General features: G+C 38.1%; 3 protein-coding genes across 6 annotated transcripts in view; 2 read left to right on the top strand and 1 right to left on the bottom strand.

Annotated features, from left to right (window-relative positions):
• Nucleotides 1–26,785, top strand: part of LOC134224407 (TWiK family of potassium channels protein 7) — a 333,804-nt gene that overhangs the window by 279,960 nt on the left and 27,059 nt on the right. The gene's annotated exons all lie outside the window — the stretch shown is intronic.
• LOC134221173 (uncharacterized) lies at nucleotides 12,506–13,626 on the top strand. Its single transcript, XM_062700366.1, has 3 exons — nucleotides 12,506–12,581; nucleotides 12,644–12,763; nucleotides 12,826–13,626. Exons 1-3 carry the CDS (start codon nucleotides 12,573–12,575, stop codon nucleotides 13,624–13,626), a joined length of 930 nt encoding a protein of 309 aa, XP_062556350.1. The 5' UTR covers nucleotides 12,506–12,572.
• LOC134221172 (putative nuclease HARBI1) lies at nucleotides 13,681–14,982 on the bottom strand. The gene is made up of 2 exons (XM_062700364.1): nucleotides 14,884–14,982; nucleotides 13,681–14,825 (listed from the first exon to the last, which is right to left on the bottom strand). The coding sequence occupies exons 1-2, from the start codon at nucleotides 14,978–14,980 to the stop codon at nucleotides 13,681–13,683; spliced, it is 1,242 nt and encodes a 413-aa protein (XP_062556348.1). The 5' UTR covers nucleotides 14,981–14,982.

Raw genomic sequence — 26,785 nt, 5'->3', positions numbered from 1 at the left:
ACGAGGCACGATATAATCGGGCGCGGAACAGACAATACTCGATTTTTCAGAGGAAAAAGGCCGAATTCGCGATTTTCAGATCTACTAACCAAGCTGCTAATTGCTAGTCCCTTTCGTCGTTGTGGTCTTTGCCGATTGATTCGGTCCGTATTCTCTCGCTGATTATTCGTTGCTTGTTTTTCTTAAGGCTGACTTGCAGGACCTGACACCAACCCAACGGAGGATTATTCCCCCTTAATTTCCAGTGGACCATGGTGGTGAATGTTAAAATAACGCAATCTTATGAATAATGAATAATGACCAAAGACAATATCATTCAAAAATATCATATCATAAGTTTTATAACCCCAGATCTTGAGGAAATCGAGGAGGAGACTGGCCGGCAAAATGGCAGACAAAATCGATGGCAATTAACGAATACGGATTTTTGCATAAAAAGCTGGGTGATGTGCGTAGTTCAAATTTTATGGACGTTCCTGAATACTTTCAGATTCACAGATTGCTTTCCATTATATCTTTGCTAAAAATATCAGGGAATTAGTTAAATAAACTCCCAATGTTACTTGTTGTACAATGTAATGGGGCTTAAAATTGAAAAAAAAATAACTTCCCAACATTTCGATCATCGAACTGTTGTTATCATTTTATTCGCGGAAGCAATATGTACAATTTTTTCAACTCGTAGACAATTCGAAAAAGAATTTATTTTTCGTAAACTTCACCTACACTTAATGATTGGCCTGAGGCAGAGTAACGCTGTGTTGAAACAATCTAATCGTTGTCAACAGAATGAGTCTCGTACCATCGCTTCTGAGGGAAAACCAAGTGAAATCAGCAACGGAGCAAAGTTACTTAGGGGAGATTGACACGTGGTAAAGATCAGAAGCCAGCAGGAAAAATAACCGGGGGTAACCAAAATGAAAAACATATAAAGCCAGATTGAGGGACGAAGTAGGTGTGTCCGGAAGATAAATTAAGCTCGCCTGTTAGCACTGTGTGGGCCGACTTGAAGGTGGGCATGCGGTGTCTAGCAAGTGAGAAAGTTTTAATTGTTTTATCAAAGCATAGGTTTAATTACAGCTTCTGTGTGAGTTTCTGTTTTCTATACTGACTGCATGAGTTGTTATTTGATTAGGAGAGATAGTTTTCGTACGGAGGAAATGTAGTTTGTTTTACTATCACTTGCATTTCACATTGCTTTAGAATGGAATAGATTTCATACACTTGCATTGAGTTTTTATTTTAGTTTTGATAAAACTGCAGTCGTACTGGAAGCAGTAATGATGTCTTAAAGTCGGTTTTATCGGTTTTCATCAATGAAGTTGTACTCAAATGAGATTCACTCAAAACACCGATTCTTGATAGAATAGTAGAAACATTAGTACTAGAACGCTAGTGGCGCTAAATTATTTTGCCAAATTATGCCCCAACAAGCTTCAATTGGCAATTATTTACGCATCATGTCGTAGTGCATGTGTAGTTTTATCATCAGCATCGGTTTGTAACTTGTAGTACCGGTACTTTGGCTGCCAGGTCTAGGTTGTTGTTAGTCACGCGAACAGGAACGATATTAGCAATCATATATTCCGTGTATGGTAGAAAATCGGAAAATTGTTTTCAATTCAATATTGTTCAATATCTGAAGTTATCAGACGTCGTAACTCATTTAGATTGTTAAGAAAATTATTTTGAGCTTTTTAGTAGAATGTCTTCACTTGTCATAAGACGAGTTTATACCTTCCCATTTAATTCCACCACTTGATTGTACCTTAACAGATACGTATTTCGATCTCAACAGTAAGGTCGTCTTCAGTGTCTCGTACTTGACTCGACTTAGTCGTAAGTCTAGAGCAGACTACAAAAAAACAGTAGTAAACTTATTTTATGTGTTCCGAATACCAACATGTTTCACAAATATAGTTAAACTATCTCGAGATCTCAGTTCAGTTATGCACGAAAAACCATTGCACCCCAGGAGCAGCTTAACAATGTTTGAGTCAAATATATTGATGCATTTCTCATGAAGAAGTACACTTTAAGACGACTTGCGAATGTATGCATTATTTTTTTCATCCGCTGTAGACTGATAGGTTTAGGATATTCAATACGTGATATGCCTATATGAGCTTTGAGACTAAAGTACCTGATGCAAGTGTCTACTTAATACCAGGATGTCTTTGCTTCCTAATTTGAAACTAATATACGTATCTTTTGACTAAAATATAATTGAATTAAAATTAATTATATTTTAAACACTTGCTGGTCATTTTTTATTCGAGTAATTCTTCCCATGAGATCTTAAATTTGTATGTAATCTTCTCATTCAGAAAATCAATAAAATTTTAGTTTCAGGACGGCAAAACGCCAGTGTTTGGAATTTACGTCATAAAGGTACATAACTTTCACACAACTTGTTAGATATTTTCTCGCCTTATAAGGCTATTGCAATAAATGTAATTCGGTTTTGTATGCCATCGTTATCCAAATTATCTGTGCAATGTGATGAAATTTCGTGGAATTGTTTATTTCTATTTCAATTCCCATTGCACCGTTGTTTTCACAAACGCAACCACGTTCAGATATTGCCCTGCATACCGCAGCAACACAGAAGGTTTGGTTAAAAATGTGTATGAAGTGTTACAGTGGCGAAGTATGTGCAAATTATACGAGTAGATGCTATCGGTAACGACAGAACATTATGCTGTGAATAATGCAACAAAATATCTCATACCGGTATAACAAGTGATGCTCCACTACACTGCTGTATTCCACTTCCTGGGGCGTTACCAGCAGTTCGCAAAGCACGGCAGACAGCTAGGCCACCACGACAAAGTCCTTTGGCAACGGCGACGAACGCCGGTGCCCCTGTTCTTCGCTTTCGTGTTTCGAAATATTCATGTCAACGCTGGTACCCGCAGTTGTTCTTCTCTTTCCACTCGCTGACATGGTGAAAAATGACTTGTCTATTACACTAAAGGGATTTTTAGTGCATACACAAGTGGAAATCTTTTGAATGCTTTCTCACACCGGCGGATGCTAGAAGTATTGAACGATCAAACTGTTCCAAACGGAGCAAAGAAACGTTTGATTCCTCGGTGAATAATATTTGCAATTTAAATAAAACATATTCGACTTCTACTTTGCGTGAACGAAATTGGTTCTCAAAATAGCGATCTGAGATGCAATGACGCATTTTTGAAATCGAAATCAGTTGCACCCGCAACATCCAACTTTCAGCATAAGCTAGTGGAGGACAAACGCAATATGGTGTATGTATTACACCATCTTGGGACAAACGGGCCTATCTCAACGAAAATATGGTTGTTAAATAATTTATAAATTTTGTAATCATTTCCAAAAGATCGTTGGAAAGTTTTTGATTGTTCTTCCCAAGCGTGGTATTCAATATCGGTCGAAGAAAGGTGGTACCAAAGACCATACAACGCAAATATTTATTAAAAAGATGGAGTTTGAAATTCAAATATTGTTTACGCAGGACAAATTACTTTCGATTGATGTGTCCAGGTACAGGTGAAACCAACAAGCGGTTTACAATGGTCTTATTCGCCAAAGGGCAGAGCTGGAGCTTGGAGTAACATTGCTCTGTTGTAATGACAAAAATCCTGCTCGTACGACTTCAGTATCTGTTCTAATTTCATCTTGACTTGTTGGCTAGGAATAAACAGTGGTTTTATCTTTCAGCGACAATGGTGGCGAAGGCGTCGTCGCCAGGATCAGCAAAGATTAGATCCAGCATATAAACATCTTTTGTTTATTTATTTAAAGTAAAGTAAAGTTTATTTCGTCAACTGATGTAGACTAGTGCATGTACGAACATATGAAATTCTATTGTATGATAATGTGATATAAATATCAAAAAGTATGTTTAACAAAATAAAAGTACCTAGTATACAATTTCGAATCTAGTTTGCTTGATTTAAATTCTTAAATCAATATAGATTCAATGTTATACCAAGACATTTCAGTCACTAGCTTCGCAGTTAGTTGAAAAAGAATGTCCTATGTAGACCTGTGCGCCGAAGTATTTGTGAACGGCGGCGGCGTAAGGCCATTTTTACACCGGCGGCGGCGGCGTCGGCGGCGTCACGCCGTAAGCAATGTTCGGCGGCGGCGGCGGCGGCGTGAATCGGCGTGTAGAATTTTGAGCTAAGAAAAAAATCACGCAACACGGCATTTCATGCTTTTTATGAATTTTAGGGTTTTTTTTTGTATAATTGCTAGTCTCAGTCAGACTGATGGGGGGAGCATTCTTATAGCTTGTATCTGCTTGTATGTATGGCTTGTATCTCCACAGCAAAAGTTTACATTATATCCTCCACTAGGACATTTCCGTATCACAGCACATGAGTTCATTGGAAAGTACTTCGGATATAAATCCAGAAATTCGTGTGGAAATTCCTCAAGATATTCCTCAGAAAATTCGAGAAAGGAATTCTAAAAATTAATTTAAAATTTCCCTAATGAATTCCTTCAGAACTTCCACCAAGAATTCCTTTGAAAATTTATTAGGGTATTTCTTCAAAAGTTCCATCAGGAATTTCCTTCTACTTGAGGGATTTCTTCGGAAATGCCTATACGGAGTCTTTTGGGAATTTCTTCAGAAATTCATTCGAAACTATTTTTAGGGATTCCTTTAAAAATTAGATACCCATGGAAAATCCTTCAAGAAGTTCTATATGAAAACCTACGGACACTGTTTTAGGAATACATTCGAAAATCCATTTGGGAGAAAACCTTCAGAAATTTCTAATAGAAAATCTTCCAGTAATTCCTCAAAACATTTCTTCGGAAACTCTAGGAAGATATTTTTGGTATTATTTATTTGAAAATTTCTTCAGGACTTCTTTTCCAATTTCTTATAGGAATCCCTTCGGATATTCCTTTAGCAACTCTTCCAGTAATTCCTGCAGACCTTCGAAAATTTCCTTTTAAATTACTTTAAGAATTATTTCGGGAATCTCTTCATAATTTCTATTGGGAAATCTTCGGAAATTTTGTTTGTAAATTCCTTCATTTTTTTTTAAAACGTTTTAAGTGTTTTTTTATTTGAAAATAAGTTTAACTCTCAAATACATTCAGAAATTTCTTCAAATTCGAATTCTTTCCGGAACTATTCCTGCAGTAATTTTGTATGGTTTACTGAAGTAATTTTCTAAATACTTCCTGGAGGATGTTCCAAAAGAATTTCTTAAAATATTACAAATGCCTTGCCGGAGGGGTTTCCGAAGGAATCCCTGGATAAATGTCCAAATTAGTTCTTTGTGGCTTTTCTAAAGAAATTTTTGAAGAAATTTCCGACTCAGTTGTTGAAGGAATAACCGAAGAAGAACCTGAAAAGATTTTCGATCAGAATTTTAAAATGAGTTTCTGAAGGAATATTCGAAGGAATTCTAAAAGTAATTTACTAGGGAAATTTAAATGGATTTTCCAAACAGCTATTGGAATTTACATAGAAATTCCTGTATTTCTCCTGGAATTTCTTCAAAAACCCGGACAGTAGTAAAACAAATTCAGTTCAGAAAAACTCCCAAAATATCGAGATTGCAGGGCTGGTAGCGACCAATGTCGTTCAAAATAGTGACTTTAGTGACCAATGCTGACGAAAAAAGGGACCAAATAGTGACTTTCAGTTCCAGAAAGAGTGACCAAATAGTCACTTTCAGTTGAAGTGACAAAAAATTGACTTTTATGTAGCAATGGTACTTATTTAATTATTTCTCAGACATAGAATTATTTCGACTCATCAAGTTTATAAATCTGCGGTCGGAATCTCTGTTGTTATGGAAAATATAGCAACGTTACAAAGAATTTTAGAAACTAACTTTCTTTATAAAACTTGTAAAAATGCATCCCACTTTAAAGTATATTCATGAAGGGAACTGTTCCGTTTTCCATTTTACTAAATACATATTCATCTCATCGCAAAACAAACAAATACAGCACAACTTCATTGTAACTTTTCACAAACATGTATGCTCATTGTTTAAAGATCGAAGAAAATCATTTCAAAATCTATTTTTTTTGTTAATGACATGTCTGAACAAGCAGTTTGTTCGGAATATCATACGGTGTGTGTCAAATTCAAAATCATTAAACATTCTAAACATTCACGATTTTTAATATTTGAGTATCCAAAATTTATGCATTTTCAGTTTCAGATGTATATCATCTGAATATATTTTTAAAAATTCACAAGTATTGATACGTAATCAATAAACCGCCTCAAATCCCATTACCTTATCAAACACAGATGCAGATTTTAATATTTCGATTCATTTTATGTTACAAAATTGTTATATTTATTTGTTACAAAAAATGGAAAGCATGCATGTTTGCTTAAGGAATGCATTATTGACCTTTCGACCAACCCCTTGCTCACTTTCGGTTTCCTCGAAACACTGGAAAGTATATCTAAAATTGAAAATATTAATCTGAACGTAAACAGTTCAATTGATACGAAATGAAATTTAATAGTTTTTGAAAAAACTTATAAAATCAACAAATCCCTGTGCGCATTCTGTTTGCATCACTTATAGTTTATAAACTATGACATGAAACTCTTTCAATAAATTATTGTCTAAAATCGCATAAGAGCACCAAGTTAAACGGTTGGCCAAGTTTCAAAGCGAATATTAAGTCACGAAGAAGTTAAGAGCAACTTTCGGACCAAAAGCCACTTAGCGGTCATTTTTTCCGATCCGTCATTCAATTTCCGCCATGAACTCTAGGAATTGGCCAAAATTAAAATTAGCCAAAAGTTCCAAAATAGTTGAAAATAGTGACTTTAGTGATTTGAGCTCGAAAAAAAAAGACTTTTTAGTGACTTGCCAAAAAATGACCAAGTCACTAAAAAGTGACCCGCTACCACGCCTGAGATTGCGGATATTCGAATATTCTCAAGAATTCCTTGGAAACTTACAGCAGGAGCTCCTTCAAAAATTTCTACATATTTTTTTTCGTGAATACCTTTAATAATTCTTTAGGAAATTTATTCAGTAAGTCATCAAGAAACTCATTTCAGTATACCTTCAAAAATTCCGTCAGGAATTCGATCGGAAATTTATCCAGGAATTCCTTCAAAAAATCCCCACAAATGAAACAAATTTTTCTGGAGATACTTAAAAAAAACTCTCCTATAATTAATTCTGGCAATGAACAATTTTCAAAGGAACCTCTAAAGGAATTACCGACATGCTTAAATTTCTTAAAGAATTTCTTTGGACATTCCTCCAAGAATTCCTTCTGAATTTTCTCCAGGGATTCCTTCAGAAAATCTTCCAGACGGAGATAAATTCCGAAATTCTGCAAGACTCAGAACTTCCTCCAGGACTACCTTCAGAAATTACTTCAGGAAAACCAAGCAATTTCTTTGGGAATTGTTTATCAGAATAAATCGAAACCGTTATGTTTAGAGCAATTCTGGCTATTTAAGTACAAGGATGGTGAAGGAAACGTTCAATTTGGTGGGTCACATGCCCCATCGTGTTCCAGCTTCAGAAGCCAAGTTACCATTATTGCTTTCTGTAGCCAATAAGATCTTGGATGATCTAACATTTAACACGCCAATGCGGGTAAAAGTGACAGAGATAGAAGCAAACAAATCTGCTAAAGGTATAACATCTATTTAATTAACATCGGCAGATGCAAACGATCTGCATACTGTGATTTGCGTGAAATACGAAATTCGGCGGCGTCGAGCCAACCGGCGTATGGCGCGCCGCCGACACCTTGATCGGCGTCGGCGTACGTCAATAAGTGTCGGCGGCGGCGGCGTGGCGCGGCGGCGCACAGGTCTAGTCCTATGTCGAAGTAGGCAAGAGATATGTGATAATTCAATTACGATCAAATTTCAGTTAAGTCAACGTTGCGAAGCTATATGGTTAACAAATTCGTTGCAAAATCTCTGTGCTCTTTCAATGTTTGTATTTTTACTGGCATGCAATGTGCTTCATAAGATGGAAGAGAACATGACATCCAACCTAATTTACGAAGATCATATAGTAAGAATTGTTTTTTTACTTGACACTCTGTCTGACTGTCGCTCTTTTAGTAGAATGTCTTCACCTGTCATAAAACGAGTTTAGTACTATTCCATTTAATTAAACCACGTTGTAATTATTACAGATACGTATCTCGACCCATACTGTAAAGTCGTCCTCAGTGTCTCGTACTTGACTCGACTTTCAAGTTCATGATGAGACACTGAAGACGGCTTTAAAGTTAAGACTGAAATACGTATCTTCAAAGATTACAATAATGTGGTGGAATTAAATTGAATAGTACAAAAGTCTCTTCTTCGAGAGCTATACTCATTATATTTCTATTGCATTAACATTGCTAGATGGAATGATATTTTTTGCTTTTCTCGTACAATAAAGTTATACCGAAAGGCTATAGGATTATTAAAAAAGAACTTTTGGTAGGAGGCCCGGAGACCCATTCGACTTAGCACAACGAACTGCGGTGATGTCTGTATGTGTGTATTTTTACAAATTTTGTAGACAGACTTCTTAGAATTTAGCATTATCCGATTTACTTGCAACAAGTTGCATTCGACGGAAAATGCGGTCCTATTGTTTGCTATTACAAACTTTCCCGATCGGACATTGCATTTCGAAATTATTAAAAAATCATTGTTTTTTCCCAAGAAACCCGCCTCCCTATTAGAAAAAAACGAAAAAAACAGGGATGGTGGCAATGCATATGAATTTTTTTTTTTTGGTTTCTGCTTCACAACTGCTCGGCTGAGACCTATACAGATCCATCTCGCGTGCATATTAATTAATGTAAAAACATCAAAAATTATAGAAAAATGCGATCTATTGCCCTAAAGAGTTTTTTTGACCTTTCCAATGGTTTCAATACATTTTATGATGCACGAGAAAGGCATAATCGACGCTAGGTGGATTATTCTATTTTTTCAGCATGGTTGCTCAGATGATAAATTTATGGTACAATGTATTTCTTTTACAAAATAATGCGATCACTGACGATCATTTTCGAATGAGAAAACTTGTTCTCTGCTATATATGACTTAGCTGTTTTGTATAGGGTGATGACATATTCCTGACGCTTTCTTGAAAATCGACGAGAGCAATGTATTCTCACTAAAATTCTGTTTGCTTACTCAAGATTTTGCAATGCAGCTGATAAAAGCATAGAGGGATTTGTTGTAGTGCAATTGCCTGCTGCCGAAATAGTACTTCTCCCTAGTGCTATAAAAACTATACATCTATCTACAGTTTCATGCATTCCTAATGAGGAGCAGAAATCGTGACTTTCGGTCTCTTGCCATCCTGTAGTGTGCAAGTGCAAAAGGAAATAAAATCTACCTTATCCTCCATCTTCACCCGAAGACAAAACTTCTAAATGCCAACAGGAGGGAACCATAACTAACGACGAAGTTGAAAGGTGGTTTGGGATAGAATTAGGATACTTTTGGTTTACTCTGGCTTGTCGGTGCGGAGCACGTATCTTTTATCGTATGGACATTTTGTGGAAAACTTTTTCGAATGAGGCTAAAGGGAGAAACGGATTCAATCACTCATTCGTAGCTTGTAGTTCTAAAATGAAAGCATCAATCTGGCTTCACTTTTGACCATTATTGGCTCTGAAATCTCTATTGACATATCGATTGCATACCGATATAGAAGCTATGTTCCATGAGCTGTGGTTTATACTGGACAAATAAAAGAGCGTTTCCATGTGGGTTGATAATATAGCTATGAATGTACGATAATTCAGATAGAACATTAGAATAAATATATCAGAGATTTAAAACCTGGCTCAGTCTAAAAAATATATGTGTTTTTTCTTGACAACGCTGAACACAGGCACACGCTTCGTACTATTCTTGAAATGCTTTAAAGCATGTAGCACTGTTTATAAGGATGAGCGTTTTGCCTTTCTTGTATAACAACGTTTTACCGAAAGGAATATATTTCACTACAAATTTAACTTTTTTGAATGCTTGGAGACCCATAATGTTGTACATCAATCAACTCAGCTAGATGAACTAAGAAAATGTCTGTCTGTCCGTGAGTATGTTTGCGTACACAAAAGATGAAAAATATTACCCAAATTTTTCATATAATAATACTTGACCGATTTTCTCACAATAAATTGTATTCGACATCTTGTTAATCACTATTGCGGGCAAATGTTATGGAGAAAATAACGTATCAAGCCAAAAATGTTGGTGTCTTGGCTAAACGTGAGAAAGGCAGTATTATGTGATTTTATTTGAGTTTTTAATTAACCCATAGTGCTATGTACTTTCTTATACACGTGATCTAATCTTCCTCCATTTGTTATTTGAAACACTGATGATAACAAGGACGAACTCTATCGTAGGTGGAACATAAATACGATAGCAAAAATTATTCGAATGCTCAGATTGGTGAGAAAAAAAAATTAACACCGAATAAAATATAAAATTATTAACACGGCCACATGTTACCACCATTCCTGTACATCCGCAAAATTTGTACGCCGCCAAACGGCCGCAGTAAAAATGGCCTGAAAAATTATGCCATGAAACCACATGAAATAAATAGAAAATTCATCACGCTTACACTGAGCCCTTGTTGTATATATAAATTAAAGAAGTCGATTCATGCTATGACTAATTCGACTAATACGACTTTTGTAATCAGAACGAGTTTTGTTCTTAATGTGTTAAGTACGCCAGATACAAATGTGCTATTCTTAACCACCGAGCTTTATGTTGTAAATATCTATACATATTGGCGTGAATCGTTGTGTTAATTGGGTGTTTCTAGACATGAGTTTATTGTGTGAAACAATCTTAAAGAACGTGGCCAACAGTGAAATATCATCCAGAAGTAGAAACCAGTGGAATATATTTGCTAACATGTGAGCTAAAACCGTTCCGGCTGATTTGCTTCCAGCTCAAACATTCAAATGCATTTCATAGATAATATATTCAAATTTATTTCCATAATATTATGAAAACTTCGTGGCATTGTCCATTTGATTGTCCCGATGGCCTTTTCGTTGTCCGCTCAGTCTCCACGCCCTCAATCAAGTTTTTAGGATGTTAATTCAATTCGTTGTTGCATTCGTTTGCCTTTGTTTTCGTAGCTGAGCGAGAACCCCCAAATAATCGTCATATTCTTTTGCACAAGAGTTTCTCAGCTGTGATATTGAATCCGCAGATGCGAACTCGTGCTCGAAAACGAAAGGGAGTTTTCGTGGACCACTTTGGATTCTCTTGAGCACTAGTTAGGAACTGTGAAATTGCACTTTGCACACGAAATGTGGGGACATAGAATAGCGTGCCGTAGATTGCATACGATGATAGATGTTTTCCTTATCCTAAATTACAGAGCAACGATTCATCATTAGTATTAGCATTTAAAAACAAATTAATACGATTTTAAGGGATTTTACCGAAAAATATAAACTGATTCTTTGTACTAGTATCAACCAGTACAATCAAGCTCATATTGAGTAATCTGTAGCCACAGACAAACGGACGTAACAGCTAGAATGTTATCTTAAAAAAAATATCATTTAAAATGTCCAACACGAAATGTCCAACACGATGCGCGCGCCTCTGGCTATGGGTAAATCGAAATATATTAGGGGTATTCACGTAGGGCTTGGTATTTAGTGTATTTCTTGTATTGCTGATATATTTACCCAAATAATTACAACCTGGTATTTCTTTCAAGGAATATCAGACTTACGAGGTTGGATGTCAATACACCTCGATTTTGATGTGTATTCGTTTACGTCTATCTAGAATACCACGTCCAAGAGGTTCAATGTGACTTTTTACAGATAATAAATGAAAATGCTAAAACAATCGTGGTGGTAATTTGGTTGTGCTAAATACGAAAAAAAAACATAAACATGGACTAGTTCCTTTGCGGATGGGCTTTGAGCTGTGCATGGCATTTGAACGATACCTGCCTTGATGCTGTTCTTCTTACCCCACTAAGGCTCCGGTGCGATTCGCTAGTTAAAGGCTCCCCCAGACCTGAGCGATTTCATCGCCGCGACGGCGACAACTAGTCGCCACGATTCTATCGTTGGGTCGCTGCAGGCAATGTTCTATTTACGCTTCCATACCAACGGCGACAGAATCGCTGTCGCCAAGCGATAGAATCGCGTCGCGACTGTCGCGTCGCGTGTGTTTGGGGGAACCTTAAAACCGAATTAAATTTAAAAGTGGCAGTTCTAAGTTTAAAATCACTCTATCATAAGAATGGCTGGTGTTACCCAGCAAGATCAAGAAAACATCTATGAAAAAATATCCGATATTTATTAAAAGTAATCTTGCTATGCGAACAGGGTTATTGGGAAATTATTGGGATTTTTTTCACCATTTAGACTTTTTTGAAATAAATTTCGTCGTACTCAGATTTCGCTGCCGATTTCGCTGTACGGCTACCGTGCGCATTTCACTTGAAGATCATGACAGTTGCCGCCAGCCCCCTCATGTTTACATATTCTAAAAGTGCTGGTCAACAAACTGTCAACTGTTGTCTTATAACATTCTTCAGTTACTGCTTTACTTTCCAGTCATGGCTGAGGTATTAATACTTCCTTTATTTTCGCTTTAACTGTAGTTTAAACTGCGAATTTCATTTTTTAGATAAGTGACAAAAGAAAGCGTCAGCGGTTGAATCCGACCCACAGATGGACCGAAGCCGAAACAACCGAATTTTTAGGAACTGTTATGGAGGAAGTCAAACATAACCCGGAGGCGTTTGAGGTTGGTATAATAGAGCTGGTCGCTGTTGGCGGATTAAGTTATGTTTTCATATCGTTCTACAGAAACCTACTGCCCAATACTTCTATAAGAAGATTGCTGAGAAGGTACCATCCATTCAAGCTCTGAGCTGGACGTTGATGAAGAGTAAAATGCGTAATTTAAAGACGTCATATCTGAAAGCAGAATCGTGGAGAGGTCAGACTGGAGCTGGCCTTCTGGCGGAGGGTAATGAATCGAGTGTGTCGGAGTATATTCATAAAATATGCCCTCACTGGCAGATTCTGGAGCAAATTTTCGGTCAGCGGAAAAGTGTCAACCCGGTAGTTGTGATTGACACATCAAGCAGCAACTATGAAGAATGCATCAATGAAACGGATGTTGTGGACCAATTCGAAGAAACTAATCAAGAAGTTACCTGCATCGAAGAGGTAATTGAAGAGCAAGTGGTTGAGCAAGATTGTGATGATGTACCGGATCCGACTGCACAGCCGAGTACCAGCGGAATGAATTTTATGGCATTCAAGAACCAGTTAAAAAAGCAGCCTTTGAAGAGGAATAAAGCAACATCTAATTCTGGATCCATTTCTCTTTTGGTGGACATACAAGAGAAAAAGCTGAAGTTCGAAGAAACAAAATGGAATAAGCAGATGCAATTGGAAGAGGAAAGACTACAGTTGGCTAAAGTGCAGATGGAAAATGACATTGAGCTGAAAAAAATTGAATTGCAACAACAGATGGAAATAAGAAAATTGGAATTGGACAAGGAAGAAAGACTTGCAGTAATCAGGATGAAATTGGACGTGGAGTGTATGGAAAGGATTAAGAAGTACGAACTTGATTTGAAATCAAATAATCATGTTTAATTGCTTAACTCTTGAACTAAGACAAATGATTAAACAATAAATCACAATAAACGATTACTTTTCCTGCAGTTCTTTGATTATTTCCAACAAAGCTCGGCGTTTAAGTTCTCCTTCGTTGGGTGTGCTCGTAACGTTCACTTCCCCTTCCTGTTCCGCGTTGTCGTGTGCAGCTTCTGGTGGTTCAAAGTTATCCTCTTCCTCACCTGACTCTATCAAAATGTTTTGAATAATAGCACAAACTAAAATCCAACGACATGCTTGCTTGATGCTCTCATCATTTTTGGCTGAAATTTTTAGTTCTTTCAAACTATTGAACCTTTCCTTCATCAATCCAAAGCAATGTTCGATGCGAATGCGATATTTGCTTAAAGTTTTGTTGAACTGGTTCCTGTCTTCAGTAGTCCTCTCTGTAGCATTGATTCTGTAGGGTGTGATAACGGTTGTTGTTAACTTATAGGCACTATCACCCGCAAGCCATTCAGCTCCTGAGAAATATTCCGAAGGTTTTGTTGATAGTTCGCAGTTGTTGAAAATTCTACTATCGTGCACGCTCCCAGGATAACCAAGCACCATATGTCGAATTTTTTTTTGGTAGTCACAAACTGCTTGTACTTTCAAAGAATATATATGTTTACGTGAAAAATATGCCTCTGGGTCATCAAAAGGCTTCTCAGCGAGCTTAATTTCAGTACCGTCAACATATCCAATACAATGAGGTAGCTCGTGGAAGGTTTTTGCAACTAATTCACGTCGTTCGGAAGCTTCAGGCCAACATAAATATCTTGTTTTAAGGTTAAGTATGGCTTTGAAAACCCGATCAGTAATGATCTGAACTGTGCCGCCATCACCAATGCCAAAGAAAGCCGCTATTTTCCCTACGGATGCACCTTCACCATAGGAACCCAATCGATAAAGAACAATCATTAATTGAATGTCCACTGGAAATTGCTTGTACGCTCGTGAAGTGTTGAAAACCACGTCATGCTCAATCAGACGAACGATAATTTTGAAATTAATCCAATTAACACGAATAAGTTCCCTAAAACGAGTTTCATCTAAATTTGGCAAGACATTGGCAGCAAAATGTCGAGATTTTGGAACAGATCCAATTATAAATGGGACAGCATAACGAAAATGCTCGGCGATTGTTGTTGAAAACATAAATTCATCGATTATGTCATCTTCTCTCTCTCGCTGATCTGTAAGTCAAAAAATGATTTTCATTTATCGATATGTTTTTAACACTTTCATACAAACCGTCTTCATCCTCAAATAATTCTAGCTGGAATAAATCGTCAATGACCGCCTGTTCAAGATATGTGATTAATTTTCTTTTCTCGCTACACTTCGGCATGTTGACTGAAAAAAACAAAAACATAAAGACGATAATTTTGACAACCTTTGATTTACACATCAATATACCACATACACTACACGGTACATTCACATGAAAACAGTGGTAAATACTTAGCAAATACGCTTTGGTAAAAATACCACCCTACATGAATACCCCTATTGATTTAAAATCAATTAAAACGAATTATTTAAGTTTAAATTGAATTCATGTTTGACGATTAACGTATCTTCTTCTTTTTCTTCTTATTCTTTTTCTTCTTTTGTTTCTTCTTATTCTTCTATGGCTCTACATTCCAATTGGAACTTGGCCTGCTTTTCAACTTAGTATTTATTAGCATTTCCTCCCTTATTATTTGAAAGCTTTCTATGCCCGTCATTGCATGAGTATGTATCTTGTGTGGTAAATACAATGGATAAATAATGCTCAGGGACCAGAGAGTCCAGAATGTTTCCCACCCGAAGACATCCTAGGCCGGACCGAGAATCGAACTCGTCATCTCCGGATTGGCAATCCTACGCTTTGCTCACAATAGCAATAAGTAATTATGTACTTATGTGAAACTCTATTTTCTTTGATTTTCCTGAAATCGCATATTTTTTAGGGTCACTCATTTTGTTCTGCAATGAGCACGCAAGTGACCTAAAAGAACCGACGAAAAAGGTACTTCATTCCTTTGTTTCAAGATGAGATGAATTTATTATCTTTGTTTGTTTTTGACAACAACTTTTTACTTAATTGGTTTAATCACCGTTACTCAATATGGGGTTGATTTATTGATAATTTTTGTTGAATAATAACATTGTGCACCAAAAAATATCAATAAATCAACCCCATCACCGTATGCTTTTTTTGTGTTGAAATACTTCACAATAAACAATAAACAATAAACAATAAACAATAAACAATAAACAATAAACAATAAACAATAAACAATAAACAATAAACAATAAACAATAAACAATAAACAATAAACAATAAACAATAAACAATAAACAATAAACAATAAACAATAAACAATAAACAATAAACAATAAACAATAAACAATAAACAATAAACAATAAACAATAAACAATAAACAATAAACAATAAACAATAAACAATAAACAATAAACAATAAACAATAAACAATAAACAATAAACAATAAAACAATAAACAATAAACAATAAACAATAAACAATAAACAATAAACAATAAACAATAAACAATAAACAATAAACAATAAACAATAAACAATAAACAATAAACAATAAACAATAAACAATAAACAATAAACAATAAACAATAAACAATAAACAATAAACAATAAACAATAAACAATAAACAATAAACAATAAACAATAAACAATAAACAATAAACAATAAACAATAAACAATAAACAATAACTTGAGATGGAGAATAAAACAGTTCCCTAAACACCTGTTTTTGATCAAATTTCTTGTGTTCTTCTTCTTCAATACTTCGACTTCAATAAGCATTTTTGTTTTTAATTTATTGAATGAGTGCATGTATTAGGTAGCTGGAATATCACCTTCCTACTTTAGACGTACATTTTCACGAAAGAATTAGAGGCGATTAGATTTGATGGATCCGTTGCGATACAGCGGGCATTAAAATTCTTATTTTTATGTGGATTTTAAAGCGAGTGGAAGGACATTTTGGAGACGATAATATCTTGAATTTCTTCTGCCAAACTTCCATGTTAAATAGGTAGGGAAGAGTATCAGCATGGAAACTGATATCTCTCCACTGGTCAGTGGAGAGATGAGAAAATCGATTTTCGCTCTTTGGCACTCCAAATCGAACCAGTTTTCCGATAATATTCTTATGAACTTGCTTGAACACTATTTTCGAATTTTACGAATTTTCTTCAATTCGTTTAACAAGCGAGTTTATTGCTCCAGGTCAACGATCGCCGTATGTTCAGTTGCATGGTTTTCTCACGAATGGTATGTATGATAAATAGTGGTTATAGACGATATCTGAACATTGGAAGATCCTCCCATCGATGACATCCTACAAATACCGTCCATGAAAACGAAACGTATATGTGTCCATGTGTGCTTTAAAATACTCTTACGTGCAAAATAGTGGCCACAGAAAAACCAATATTTTATTTTCTTACAATTATGTAGGGACTACTCTTGAACTTCATCCCAGACTTCCGTAATCTAAAAAAGTGACGTATACGCCGAATTACAACCTACAGGATTTCTTGATTAACTTTTCAAAAGGACCTAAGTAACATTTTTTTCATGAATTAATTTGAATAGCGCAATCAACCAAAACATATGAAAGCTTTCGATTGCAGTACTCAAATTAATTCATGAAAAAAATGTTACTTAGGTCCTTTTGAAAAGTTCAGCGAGATTTCCATTTTTTTGTTAAAAGTCATTTTTTAAATAAATATTACGTTCATCACTACCTTTTTTCTTATTTCATCTTTCTTACTTCATTGTTCTTCCTTCTTCCGTCTTCTTTCTATCATCTTTCTTCTTCCTTCTTCCTACTTCCTCTTTTCTTCATCCTTGTTTTCTCTTTCTTCTTGGGTCTTCCTCCTTTCTTTTTTCTTTCTTCCTACTTCCTATTTCCGTCTTTCTTCTTTCGTCTTCCTTCATCCTTCTACCTTCTTTCCTTTTCATTTTTTCTTTTTCCTACTTCCTGCTTCCTTACTCTTTTTTTTCTTTTTCCTTTTTCCTTTTTCCTTCTCCCTTCTTTCTTTTTTCTCCTTACTTCTTCCTTCTTCCTTTTTGTTTCTTTCTTCTTCCCTTCCCTTTTCATAGTTCATTTTTCATTTTCAACTCTCGCTTCATATTTTGCACAACACGCTTCGTATTTCTCACTAGTCGCTTCTCACTTAACATCAATCACTCCACAACACCCATTTCTTGCTTCTCACTACTCACTACTTAATTCGAACATCTTATTTCTTACTTCTCACTCTTCACTTCTCACTTCTACTTGTCACTATTTACTAAACACTTCTCACTGCGAACATCTCACTTCACCTACTTAATAAGAAAACATATTTCAACTATTCAGTCAAACAACATTCGACCAAATTACCCTTTCCCCCAAATGACATTCGTCCAAATGACCCTAAACCTGCAAAGGGGCTACCTTTGCAAGTTTTCGAAATATTTGAAGAACCAACCGGATTGATCCACGCACCAAAATTCGAATGTACTAGGGTGGGTGTACCAATTAACGCCATACATAAAAACAACTATTTTAAAAAAAAATCAGTAAAAGGCATGTGGGTGGACTTTATATATCAAGCGAAAGGTTTTACTTCCTGCTCTTTAGGACAGCTGTGAAAACCACAATAAAATTTGTTATAATCATCAAAATTGATTAATCCATAATAGGAACGCATGCACCAGTTGTGGCACTATTCTTAATTTTGGTTCCTTATTTGGCAAATCCCATTGTTTTCTTATGAGATTCGCCAAATAGGGACCACTAGTGCGACAACTGGTGCAAGGGACGTCAAAAAATAGGCAAAATCAATTTTTACAATTATGCTTTGCTTGTTTTTATCGATATGAACTTGGTTTGCGGTGATTTGATTGATCATTTGGCATATAAAGCACTAGTGCGACAACTGGTGCTATAGCCACAATTGGTACATCTAGCCTACTCCATTATGAAACGTGTTGTGTATAGGCAAGTATAACGCAGATGATGTCTAAAATTTACAATTCAGACGGCCTTTCAGTTATCGTGTGCCGAGCAACATAAAAGCCATTTAATACCGATAACAATAGTTTTCCGATAACAACAATGTTCAGTCGCATGAAACTCCCGAAAATGTGATTTCGTACATCACAAGCAAGATCAATTGCGATCGAAATTTGATCAACTGCCACAAGCTGGTGCGAGACAGTCGCGACGAAAATACGCCACTAACTATACGACGTACCTACCATGACTGCACCCAACTATCAACTCTCAAAGTTCATAGCAAACATCATCCAATCAGCGATATCCATCCAGTACAGTATCAAAAGTTCGTTCGAATTCTGTCAATACATCAATGAAAGCAAAATTCCACCGGGATATGTAATGGTCTCATTTGATGTTGTTTCCCTCTTTACCAACGTACCGCATGAACTGGTTAGAACCGCGATCATTGATCAATGGACGCAAATAAAAACAAAAACAGCGATCAACCTAGATCTATTTCTCGAGATCGTACAATATTGCATCGGATCCAGCTGCTTTAAATTTGGCGAACAACACTACAAGCAGATCACAGGAATGGCGATGGGGAGCCCGCTTTCTCCGGTGTTAGCTGAAATAGTCACAGACTCTCTAATAGATAAGGTAACAGCTTCCTTGGATATAGTCATCCCTGTTATCAAAAAGTATGTGGACGATCTGTTTCTCTGCATACCAGAAGAACGAATACAAGACGTACTACAAGCGTTTAACAACTACCACCCAAGAATTCAATTCACGGTGGAAGTTGAACAAGACCACAAACTCGCATACCTTGACATGATGGTTATACGGAATGAAGATCAATCTTTCTCTACGGATTGGTACAAGAAAACGATCGCATCCGGCCGTTTCCTTAACTTCTATTCCATGCATTCCACACATTTAAAAACAAATGCCGCGTACAACCTCATAGAAAGGTGTTAACCCCAAAATGGAGGAATCACCCAGCACGCTCGAGTTGGTGATAGGTCTTACCTGTACCACTGCTGCTATACGAAAGCGCTCCATGCTCGCTCTCGCGAGCTGAATATCGGTTACGTTGTTGTCGCGTGCGTTACATGGTAACGCATCAAGTATGTGTATGCAAGGTTGAACATATGGCCGGACTGTTTCATACGTTATTGATCCAAGTATTGTAATAAGCTTTATCCATGCCACACATCCTCCTCCTGTCCAAAAGAAAAGGATGCAACTGAATTAACATTTTCAGACCGATTAAAAAAAAATTGTTTACTAATATGCCATGATACCTAAAACTAAGAGCCGTTTTATAACGAATAAGCCCTGCTTGTACAACTTTATGAATAGTCCTTTTCAAAATATATGCAATTTCTTTTTGTAACTTCTTTCCGTGTTCGCACATTTGACATAAGTGGATGGATTCTGCAGCTTATATCCGAATAGGCTTTTCCATGCGTGTCACATTTGACAAGCTTGTCATTTGAATTATTTTGTTTACCCGATGTTTACCCATAGGCGTTCGACTGGTGCTGAAACGCCAGACTGTTTTAGTGGTTTTAGCTCGTTTTAATCATGCCGTGGAAATGTCTATGGCAAATATTACGCAAGGCTTATTCCAGTCGACGCATCTCACCTGCATCCAATCAGAAAAATAGGGTAACGGTACCAATAGTGGAGGTATTAGTAGATCGACAAAAGAAAATATTTTTTAAAAATTGATAATTATGGGAAATTTACAGCTTTGATATTTTAATCTATAGATAAACTAATAAATTTGCTAACAAAAATGAGATAGATGTCATTTAACATCAACATTTACCAAATATTGCTTGCACCACTATGGGTACACTGTTCCTTTAGTGGCGGTAAAAATTAATTTTGGTTCCTATAGTGGTGCTATCCATTGGTTTCTTATGAGACTCGCCACTATTGGTACAGTTGCGCCACTATAGGTGCAAGGAAGTCAATTTTGTTAAGGAAAATCATTGTTTTCAATAGTTTTTCAAGCGAAATCTTAAGATAAGTTGCATTTAACAGGATATTTAAAGCACGACGCATCAACTGAAACCATCGTAAAGTGTATAAATATGATAAATCTCATTAAAACCCCACTACCTCCACTATTGGTGCTACCTCCACTAAGGGTACGGTTACCCTATGTAAAAAAAAGTTTTTTCCGTTTTATTTTTCATTTTCCTACCCTCGGCAAGAAGAAAAAAAACATGTATATTTACAACTGTGAAAAAAATGCACAGACATCGAATGGAATACGTACGAATAGTTCAAAAAGTAAAAGTGCTAATTTGTTCTAAGTAAAGTATTTTAATTTCAGACTTTTCCCTGACGGTTATTTTCCGCTCATAGCCGATTAAACATAGCTGTCAAGGTATGCTGGAGGTTTCTTTCCTCTCGATGAACGTCGGTTCATACCGGCACTTGTATCCTTGCCATTGGACTCGGTAATGGGGTCTCCAGTCGATTTAACTTGAATGCTGCCGTTTCCAGTACTCGTAGCATTGCGCTGATCAGTGTCTCTCCAGGTTTGTACCCTCTTGGTTTGTGATACGTGTCTTTTCAGAATCTGTCCATTCTCATCAATCAAAACCAACATTCCATTCTTTTCTTCCCTTACGGTATATCTCCGAGGGTCAAAACGAGACTCCGCCTTCTTGCGATTCTGTCTTTCAACCACGACCGTATCTCCTGGTTTAACTCGACACAGACGAGCTCCTCGTTTGTAGTCTTCTCGATCCTTTGACTGTACCTTAGAATACCGGTCTCTGGCGTTCAGTAACTCATCATCAATCGTTACCTTACTGCGACATAATAAGGGAAGCCCGCGTCTTATCTTTCGGCCCGTCAAAACTTCTTCCGGAGGCAATTTTGTGACGGAATGAGCAGCCGCATTGTACGCGTGGATGGCAGAGTTTAATTCTTCGATATAATCTTTTCCGCTAAAAGCTGCAGCGTTCATGGCTTTATTAACCAATTTCATGCAGCTTTCAGCCAAGCCATTCTGTTGAGGATGCAACGGCGTAGAGAATACAACATTAATGCCCCGCTCCGCACAATATTGCCTATAGTCTTCACCATTGAAGGGAGGACCATTGTCAGATTTTATGGTCTGTGGAAAACCCTCTTTTTCGAAAACTGCTTCTAATACTTTCTTAGTATTTTCGAAGCTTGTAGATTTGACTGGTTTTGCAGTAATATACCTAGAACGATAGTCTACTATGACCAGGATCGATATACCGCCGTACTTCGAATAAGGCCCGTTAAAATCTACAGCCACTGTCTCCCATACATTCCGTGGTGCGAATACGCGCTCCATCGGGGTTGGTCTCTCTGGCTTCCCATTTGTTGCACAAACAGCACAAGAATCCACCCATGCTTCGGCTTCCTTGGGCATGCCAGGCCACCAAACACGTTCTCTCAATATGCTTTTGAATTTAGCTTTTGATGGGTGACCTGCATGAGCTACTGCAAGTGTTTTCTCTCTGAGATTATGTGGGATAATAGCACAACCAGTTTTAGCAAGAACTCCTTCACGTACTACAAGGTCATTGCTTAGTGCTTCAAACCTTTTCAAATGCTTTGGCCAAATACCAGATTCAAACGCATCAATTACCTGCAAAATAAATGGGAAATCAGAATACCTAAAATCAAGGATAATAATAATATCGACCTCCTGTAGATGGTGATCTTTCGCAGTTGCTTCTTTTATCTCGTCTTCCGTCAGAAAAAAAGCTTGATTTGCTTCCAAAACAGCAATTTCCCAGGGGCTCAAGTCTTCAGCGAATGGTTCGTCCTCGCCTTCGTATAGTCTGGAAGACGGATCCGCAATGTTTTCTCGTCCGCAAACATACTCAACATCAAATTTGTAGGGGCTAAGTCTCAGAGCCCAGCCATCAGCGCGATTTAAAGCACGTTTAGAGTTTTCGCGTGTCCTGTTGAGAATAAACGTGACTCCCTGAGCATCAGTGCGAATCACGAATGGTCTTCCGAGCAAGAAAAACGCGAAATGCTCCACAGCCCAAACTGTAGCTAGAGCCTCGCGTTGATTCTGGGGGTATCTTTTTTCGGTCGATGTTAGGGCCTTTGAAGCAAAACTTATTATACGAGGTGGATGATCGCTGCCTTGCTGAACAAGAACAGCACCAAGGGCATTCGGAGAGGCATCCGTGTAAAGAATAGTTTTGTGTTTTTCCGAAAAGTACCCAAGAGATGTTGTGCAATTCACAATCTGTTCCTTCAAATTTTGAAAAGCATTCTCTTGCTCCAAACCCCATATCCAGCCCTCGCTACTAATCGCTGCCCATAAAGGACTGGCAATGTCTGCGAATGCCTTGATGTATGGGCTGACGAAAGAAGCTAATCCCAAAAAGCTGCGCAGTTCAGAAGCTGTACTTGGTTGTCTAAATCTTCGGATGTCCCTGACTTTAGTGTCGTCGATATTGAAGCCGTTTTCATCTAGTTGGTGTCCAATAAAGCGAATTTTAGTTTTGTCGAATTCGCATTTCGCTGAATTGATAGTCAGGTTGTGGGCTCTGAGGATTTTCAATACTTTAACAACTGATTCGCGCAACTTTCCCAAACTATCCGCGAATATTAGAACGTCGTCGATATATACGATGATGTTTTCCACGCCTTCCAAAATTCGTGTCATTTCCCTCTGGAAGATCTCCGGGGCACAGTTCACTCCGAACATCAGTCGAGTGAATCTGAACATGCCATTCTCCGATAGAAACGTTGTCAAGTCTCTTGAATCCTTATGCAACTCCAAGTGGTAGAAGGCGTTTGTCAAATCGAGTTTAGAAAAATATTTCGCCCCATGAAGCTTGACTTTCATTTCCTCAATTAACGGTAATCGGAAATACTCTCGTTTAATTGCGTGATTGGGCGCACGCATGTTAACAACGAGACGAAAGTCATCCTTCCCTTTGGCGACAGCTGACATGCCGCTGATCCAATTTGGCGCTGTCGTGACACGCTCTATAATTCCGCGCCTTTCCATGTCCTGGAGTCTTTCACGTGCGCTCTTTCGGTACGCTGCGGGAACGTTGTAATAAGCGTTCCTAACTGGCGGTATAGATTCGTCCACGCTGAATTTAACCAATACACCCGGTACCTTCGGAAACATTTCGGCTTCGTTTGCTGCTTCGCATGTATTTACCATTGCGCCAACCTGCAACAGTCTCAAGTCACTTGCCGTCGATCTGCCCAGAAGAGAGCGACGTCCTTCGGTTACAACCAGAAATTCGGTGGTGAGCAAAGGTTTATTGTGGCCAACAACTTCGATTTCTGCTTCGAACGCACACTTTACCAATATAGGTTTGTTCGACGCGTATGCGCGCAGGTCGTTGATGGTGGACAATTTGATCGGTTTCAACACAGCCTTGCCTGCATGGAATTGGCGCTTCAACTGTACCCAATCCTCACCGCCAACGATATTTACATCTGCACCAGAATCAATAAGAAACTTGATCGGGTGAGAAGATCCAATTCGACAATCAATGAGCACGTCAGTGAGCGAGAGCGCATTTATTTGCTGGAAACGGGAAATTTTATGAAAACACAGTTTATGAGGAAAAAAAAACGTACTGTATTTTCCGAAGGTTAAAAAAAAAGGAAACGAAATACAAGAGAATAACTCAAACTAATCATTATTTACCTTCTTCTCATTCTCGTCGTCCGTCCATCCTGGAACATGGTCCTTCTGGTCTTGAATGTGGTTGGCATCCTTGCTACGACCCGTTCGGCATGCTACGGCAAAGTGTCCTGTGTCTCCACATGCGTTGCACTTGCGGTTATTCGCTGGACAAGTTCCAAACTTATGGTACAAACGGTAACATTTTGGACAACGAGAGCGTCGTCCTACCCCACGATAAGGGGTATCCTCTTCTCTTCTCTGATATTTAGCTTGCTTATTATCCGATGGAATGAAACGACGTTTTCTAGGAAATCTGTCACTGTATGTTGTTTGACGATGTCTTGCCACTGCGAGTACCTGGGGAGATCTGGATGGTCCTGCTTCAGCTTCAAATGCCTCCTCGCGTGTTGCTGATTGGACGATGAAACCTGTTTCATATCCGAAGGTTCGAGCTGTCTTGGCCAAATCTTTGTTTCGCATGCCCTTCAACAGCTGCATTCGGACAAATCTATCCTCGTCGGCGCTGCTATATCGACAGAGGCGCACTTTTTCCATAAGCCTTGCATGGAATGTAATCGTAGGCTCACCTAGTGCTTGGCGTAAATTTGAAAATGCCTCATGCTCTGCCGTTATGTCGACCATGGACTGTAGGTAGTTTTCGATGTTCTTAACGAAAACACCGTAGCAATTAGCTTCACGTAGACTTGGACGCAATCTTGCTGCTCTAACGATCCCTTGCAGCTTTTCTCCCATAGAGAGGAACAAAATTTGCGATCGTTTTGCTTGGTCATTTACATTGGACAGTGAGGTAGCGATTTCGAAACGGTCGATGAATTTATTCCATTGTTCCCACATCTGATTTGCCGGGACATCGTTCGGGAATGGTTGAATATTCTCCCAACGAATATTACCGGAACTGGTCGACGGTCCGGGGGTCGCGATTCCAGTGTTCCAGCTACGGTCGTCGTCATGGTGAATCGGAGCAACTGTAGCACGGGCTTGATAAGTGTTCATGTCCTGTACCAGTTTATTTAATGTGCTCTGCATTCTGTCCATTCTAAGAATGTAATCCTGGTTCTCGCCTAGCGTCATGTCTCGACCTTCTCTACGTTCGATGCTTTCGTTCTCATTATTATCTGCGTCGGAATCACTTCCAAGTGTCTCGGCCGCGGAACTAGCGTCACATTCCTCCGGCTGTTCTTGCTTGACATTGTTAATTGCTTCTTGCGACCACTCACTGATGTATTCATCTGCATCTTCCGAATCGCTGTGCGGCTCGGGGGCCCTGACATACTTTCCTCCGTTTGACATTTTCAAAGCTCGAGAGGGGTGCTTAAACCTGAAACTGATGAGACGAATAATAGTTTTTTTTCAACTCATAATGAACCAAACTCGTTTCTGAATTAATTGTTTATATCTTTCGCAGGTAAGCCTATTTTATTGACTGGAAACCATCAACCAAAGCCATTTGCTTTACTGTTAAATCAAGTGAACATAGTCATTCCTAGTAGTCAGTTTCTGGTAACTTATTAATACAAACTGATCGTTTACGGACAAAACCCTTTGTGGCCATTTTTGGCTAGAATAAACGCGGTCATCTCGATCCGCTTCCGACAAAAACCTCTGCGGCCATTTCTGGTTCGCGAATAAGCGCGGTCATCCCGATCCGCTTCCGACAAAAACCTCTGCGGCCATTTCTGGTCCGCAAATTAACGCGGTCATCCCGATCCGCTTCCGACAAAAACCTCTGCGGCCATTTCTGGTCCGCGAATAAGCGCGGTCATCCCGATCCGCTTCCGACAAGAACCTCTGCGGCCATTTCTGGTCCGCGAATAAGCGCGGTCATCCCGATCCGCTTCCGGCAAGAACCTCTGCGGCCATTTCTGGTCCGCGAATAAGCGCGGTCATCCCGATCCGCTTCCGGCAAAAACTTGCGACAAATTTGGGCTTGTAAGCAATAACCAATATATCCACCCGCTTCCTACACAAATTGTCAGCGGCACCTCCGATCTGCCCTCATTTTCCCCACCAACGATAATGGTGAGTATTCACATAAAAACATTCTTAAATTAAGTATTTCACTTGTAACACTATACGCAATCTACCAAGTCGGCCATTTTTTTTTGTAATTTGAATTTTGATTTCCAACCTCATGTATAATGGAAGTGTATATTTTCCTGAGCGGTGGGTGATTCCTCTTTTTTTAAACAATAACGAGAGATACGATATTTTCCACTGGAAAAAAAATATCCTCCTGGCAGGATCGCCAAAATGTTAACCCCAAAATGGAGGAATCACCCAGCACGCTCGAGTTGGTGATAGGTCTTACCTGTACCACTGCTGCTATACGAAAGCGCTCCATGCTCGCTCTCGCGAGCTGAATATCGGTTACGTTGTTGTCGCGTGCGTTACATGGTAACGCATCAAGTATGTGTATGCAAGGTTGAACATATGGCCGGACTGTTTCA

This window comes from Armigeres subalbatus, chromosome 3 (genome assembly GCF_024139115.2).
Source record: "Armigeres subalbatus isolate Guangzhou_Male chromosome 3, GZ_Asu_2, whole genome shotgun sequence".
NCBI classification, from domain to species: domain Eukaryota; kingdom Metazoa; phylum Arthropoda; class Insecta; order Diptera; family Culicidae; genus Armigeres; species Armigeres subalbatus.
The sequence above is the reverse complement of the archived record's forward strand: the minus strand, read 5'-3'. Positions and strand labels throughout refer to the sequence as shown.